The sequence below is a fragment of the Notolepis coatsorum genome (genome assembly GCF_963971535.1).
Source record: "Notolepis coatsorum genome assembly, chromosome: 8".
NCBI classification, from domain to species: Eukaryota; Metazoa; Chordata; class Actinopteri; order Aulopiformes; family Paralepididae; genus Notolepis; species Notolepis coatsorum.
In genome coordinates, this window is record NC_140172.1 from 41,369,131 (window position 1) to 41,375,136 (window position 6,006).

At 44.7% G+C, this 6,006-nt stretch overlaps 1 protein-coding gene across 1 annotated transcript in view; it reads right to left on the bottom strand.

Annotated features, from left to right (window-relative positions):
- Nucleotides 1-5,112, bottom strand: part of LOC311233419 (zinc finger protein RFP-like) — a gene marked incomplete at both ends in the record, with an annotated part of 82,936 nt that extends 77,824 nt beyond the window's left edge. The window contains one exon of the mRNA XM_084320386.1: nt 5,069-5,112. Within this exon, the coding sequence (XP_084176512.1) occupies nt 5,069-5,112 (44 nt within the window). The remainder of the gene's footprint in view (nt 1-5,068) is intronic.
- Nucleotides 5,113-6,006: the final 894 nt, after the last annotated feature.

The following is a 6,006-nucleotide window of genomic DNA, read 5'->3' on the forward strand; positions in this document are numbered from 1 at the left end:
TGGGTCTCTCAAGCCAATTATCCTGGGTTGTAAGCTAATAAACGTATGACCAACTATGGACCAAGCGAGGTTATTTCCACCTCACAGTCATGAGTCTGTTTTAGTCCAGCGTTTACTAGCGCTACCAATGTAAACAAACTTATTACAGTATATTACCCAAAATATAGCCAATACAGTTTAAAATGCTCTGTCAATCAACTACTAGAGAATGAAAACATGTCTCCATTCTTTTCACATATTTTTTGGTGCGGATACACATTTGTTAACATTTGAATCACTGATTGAGCCTAAATAAATACATAAATAGGTAGATAAGTTATCGTTCATGACTCTATAATTAAAATGTATACCTTAGTGTTGATCCATGATTGTACTGTATACCTCAAAATACAGCATCAAAGCCCAGATCATGTACTCATGCGTGCAGTGGAAAGCATGCAGGGATGTATCTAGACACAAACACACATATCCAAATGCAGGTGCCCATGCACATAGACATTATATGGTCATTGGTCATTGTTTAGGTAACTTAGAAATACATGTACATCTGAGGTAAGGAATGCCAAATCAAATTACTATTTTAATTTAATCACCATCTCTTATTCAGATCCTTCAAATCATGTTGGAAGGCGGTAAATTAAAACAAGAGCAAGATTACTACTTATTTACCTATGCATGTATAATGTAGAATTTATTGGTTAAATATCTGAGCAGAAAGACTGGTCTTTAATAGGCACTTTGTCGAAGCCGGTCATTTATTTGATAGCACCCCCCCCCCCCCTATCTCTTTCTCTCTCTCTCTCTCTCTCTCTCTCTCTCTCTCTCTCTCTCTCTCTCTCTCTCTCTCTCTCTCTCTCTCTCTCTCTCTCTCTCTCTCTCTCTCTCTCTCTCTCTCTTTCTCTCCCAGTCTTGTTTTTGAAGCACTACAGACCATTGATACCAGGAAATCAACTGGAGAGGATAAGCTGGATCCTTTGTCCTTTAATCTTTCATTGGTTTGGTTTGGTTTACTTTATTTGTTCAAGGGGGACAGTGTACATTAATAAAACATTTTACAGATGTAAATGCACCCAATTTTAGCCAAAAGGCTAATTTCCATTGGCAGTCCCCCTGCCAGAAGGTACAGGCTAAAATCCTGTGTAAAAAAAAGGGTTAGCAATAAAAACAGAATAAAATCAAGATAACATTAGAATAAAAACACAACAAAAGCACATAGACATACGATAGGGATACAGGTCACAATACAGTCATGGACACAAGGACAGAGCACATCATGACATATTAAGAGACCCAGACATAGACAGACGCACCATATCCACACACACACATACACACACAGACACCTCAGTGTTGACAGTGCTGGTTTTCAATGAGCCATTCCCTAACCCTGCACTTGAATGAATGGTATGATTGTGGACACTCTAATTGTTTGAGGAATTGAGTTCCATTGGTGGGATGCTCTGTATGAAAAGACGGCCTGGCCAAATAAACTTTTTTTTTAAAGGGATTGTACAGTCCCCCCTTGCTGCACCTATAGTGTTCCTGGTTGAGGCAGACTTGAGGTTGATGAGACTTGATTGTTGTCATGTAGAAGATAGAGAGTAATCTAAGTGAGATAGAAATAATATCTGTCAGTGTGGGAAAACTGTGAATATCCAGTCAGAATTCTTGCCCATAACAAGAGGCATACCGCAGGGTTAAATCCTGGGGCCAGACTTAGTTACTATTTATGATAGTGTCTCCTCATTGAGGGGTTGTCAGGCTCATCTCTATGTGGATGACATGATTGTGTGTTGTGTTGCTGACAGTACAACTAGCCATTGAATACGTACAACTCACGTTTATACTTTGCAGGATGCGCTTGTTAATCTTACACTGGTACTCAATGCAAATAAAACAAAGTTCATGCTGTTCTCTAGAGCCAGAGGTACTGTTTGTGATAATATGCATATTAAATCCATTGTGAATGGGTCTATTATTGAGAGAGTTATATACTATATATAGCTTGGCATCTGGCTTGATGTAGATAAACATGGTTGGCTTTTTGTCCAGAAACCTACAGTATTTTCCTATGCTGAGCAGAAGGAGGGTCGTTGAAGCTATGTTACTGTTTTGATTGTGGAGACGTAAGATTATAGGCATGTTGCTGCTTCCACTCTAAAGCCTCTGGACTCTGTGTATCCTTCTGCCCTCAGGTTTATCTCCAGTGACAGTTATACTCATCATTGTATCCTGTATGATAAAGTTGGGTGATCCTCTCTGGTAGAGAGACCTGACTTGCACTGGCATCCGTCTCTGTATAAAGCCATTATTGATGATCTTCCACCCTACATCACTTCATTACTGGACTGGAATTCTGGACCTTATCATACTCGCTGTGGCTCACACTTAAGGTCCCCAGAGTTTGCATTGGATTAGAAAAATCTGCTTTAGCTTCTGTGCCCCTGACATGTGGAATGTTTTGCAATGCCCTTTAAAACTCAATACTTTAGTATCCATTTGTCTGTTTAAATCTATAATAGCCAACCATTCCAGTCTGTAGTTGTTTTAATTAATTAAATTGGTTTGCGATTTACTTTTCTGTTTCTACATTGTTTTTGTATTCATTATGTGCTGTACTTCTCAATGTCATTGTAAATGAGTGCTTGCTCTCGATGATCTTTCGGGATTAAATAAAGATTGAATGAATATACACATACATAGGCCTACTGTACACACACACACACACACACACACACACACACACACACAAAAGTATTCATAAAATAGGGTGGAAATGAAAGAAACAAGACAGAAACTTGATGCTTAGCAATAAAATGTTGTCCCTTGTGAAATCTGTGTGCTGCTATCCTATATGTTGGGTAATACACACTCTGGCAGGGAAAGCTCATCATGCTTAAGAGTTTATTCATATAGTTAAGTGCATTGGAGAGCCTGAGCAATGCTGTCATCATTACTTCCATCTCACTTGATAAGAGCACCCTTCTCTGTGCTCTTTCCACCCACGTCCCTTAATCCCTTAACCCATACAAGTCTCTACCTATCCACCACTCCAGCCATCCCTACATACATACATACATACTGTACATACATACATACTGTACATACATCCCATTCTGTGAAAAGTTTACCAAATGGTCAAATGATGCCTCAAATAGTTCCATAATTGATTATTTGAAAATGGTACCTTTGACACTACAGAATATATTATATAGAAAATACAGAAACAAATTATATTGTGACAGATCTCCTCCCCCCTCCTTTGGATATGTGAAGGATGGGAGATATGTCCGTCACGGAAGGAGTAGAGTCAATTAGGTAGCTGATTAGTACTGATAGAACACACCTGCACATCATTAGTCCAGCCACATCTCACGTGGACACACCCAGTCCCACACACTACATTAACACTAGGTTAGAGAGGGTTGAGTTGAGCGGATTAAGGAGTTGGAGTTGTGGTATAGAGAGAGAGATTGATATTCAGAGTTGCGATAGTGAGAGGTAGTGAAAGATGAGGAGAAAGCGAGATAGGTGTTCTTTGTGTATTGGACCCTGGACTGGCTGAGATTCCCCCTTGTGTACTGACCCTGGACTGGACGACTACCCTGAATTGTGAACAACCTTTTTCTGTTGGCAAGCCTGTTTTGTGTTGTTGACCCCCGGACCGGATCACGACCATTATATTAATTTTTCCCTCTGGATTCTGCCCTAAATTCAATAAATACTTGTATTTATTAATATTGCTCTTGTCTGGACATTCGCATTTGTTTGTATTTGAACCGTGGCGAGCCTGTACCCTATCAGGTTCGTCACATTTGATGGAGAATGCGGGCAACGTTCGTTGGTTCAAAGACAAACAAATTTCGAACAAAAACACAAGTGCAATGGCGGATCCAGTCGATGTAAAAGGGCTGTTTTTGGAGTGGGCGAAATACTCTGAGTCACAACAGCGAGTCACAGAAGCGTCACAAGGAGGCAATGGCAGAGGCACGAGAGTGACACAACTAGATCTTGAGCGAGACAAGAGCAACGGCGGAGAAGTGGAGACAGGAAGCACTCGTTAAGTTTCACCGTGCGGAGACGCACAGCGAAGAAAGACGTGGGAGCAACATTAACCCAGGATGCTTCCTGGTCAAACTCAACGGCGATGATGACATTGAGAGCTACTTGGCAGCATTCTAACGCACCGCTGAGCGAGAGCGCTGGCCATTGGAGCAGTGGGTTAGTTTGCTGGCCCCGTTTCTGTCTGGTATTGCCCAGACAGCGTACCATGACATTGCACCGCTAGAGGACACGTCATATGCGGTCCTGAAAAAAGAAATACTGCGGCGGTCGGGAATCACCTTTCTGACGCATTCCCAGTGGTACCATGACTGGACTTATGACAGGAACTTATCCCCCAGAGAGCAACAACATGATTTGCTACAGCTGGCGACCAATTGGCTACTAGCCGAGCCTCAGAACATTACACCGGTCGAAAGGATGGCAATGGACAGATATTTACGTGTTCTTCCGGCCGACACACAGAAAGTCAGCCAAACCAAACCTACATGCTTCGATGAGGTCCTGGAGAGGTTGGAAGTATATCAAGCAGCAAAGGCACTTTAGCGGAGGAGTACCAGCACCCGATCCGGACCACACAGTCGGCTGAAAGAGACGGGTAAGAGATCCGAGGCACCCCACTACGTACACCCCACACCCCTCTTCAGACCACCTGTAATGTAATGTAATGTAATGTAATGTAATGTAATGTAATGTAATGTACAAAAGGAAGTGTTTCAACTGCGGAGAAGAGGGCCATCTTTCACGGGACTGTCCCTATAGAAATTACGTGCCAATGCCCTCTGCAGCTGAACCACACATGCCTCGTCCATGTGCACTGTCAACCGCCTGTTGGGCAGAGGACACAAGCGTTTCCACGCTAACGCCAGTAAGAGCTAATAATTGTGACACCACTGCATTATTAGACTCAGGTAGCTCCGTGACACTGGTGAAACCAGAATTGGTGGACGGTCCCCTCCTGGAAAAAACTGTAGGAGTCTGTGTGCACCGGGAGACTAGACAGTACCCGACCGCCACCCTCGAGCTGACCTCCACCCGGGGGAAATGCATGACGACTGTGGGGGTAGTAGAAAACCTCCCGATAGCCGTATTGATTGGTACTGATTGTGCATTGTTCCGACCACTGTGGGAGAGTTTGGCGGCCGAAAGACGCTGCCCCCCCTGGACAGTATCTAACACCACGCCGACCAAAGCCCGGACACGACAGACCCGGATGTGCGGCCTGCACGAGATGGACCCCCAGGCGTCAACAAACCCCCTACCAGAGGAAGACTCCAGCACAGTCAGCGAGTACAACGACGAGGGAGAGCCCACCGCCGGACCAGCAGAGGATGAAGGGCCACCGGTCAACAGCAGCAGGGAGGAGTCATCGCACCACGATGAGACCGAACCAGGATGGGGTGATCTATTCCCTGGCAACCCCGATGACGACACCCCTCCATTACCACCCCAACTGACGGGACGTTTCGGCACCGCCCAGCTGGAGGACGAGAACCTGGCCCCAACACTACGCCAGGTAGCCGTGACAGACGGTAAGAAGATGGAGGGGGTGGGGGAACTAACATTTCCACATTTTTGCATTGGTTAAAAAGGGGAAACCATTTCGGAACTGTTTGTGGTTCCCCGGCCACATATAAATACATTGTTATGACTAGCCCACTCTCACTGGCTTGGGGCTCACTTAGGGGTCGAGAAAACCCTAGACCGGATCAAGGCCATATTTTCCTGGCCGGGGGTGAAAAGAGCTGTGGCGGATTACTGTCGGTCTTGCCCCGAATGTCAGCTGGTATCTCCACGACTGAAGGTGCGTAACCCGCCTATCATCTCTGTTCCCTTTAGCAGGATTGGGATGGACCTCGTGGGACCCCTTCCCTGCAGCGCCAGTGGCCACCAATACATCCTGGTGATTATTGACTATGCCACCCGGTATCCAGAGGCCATCCC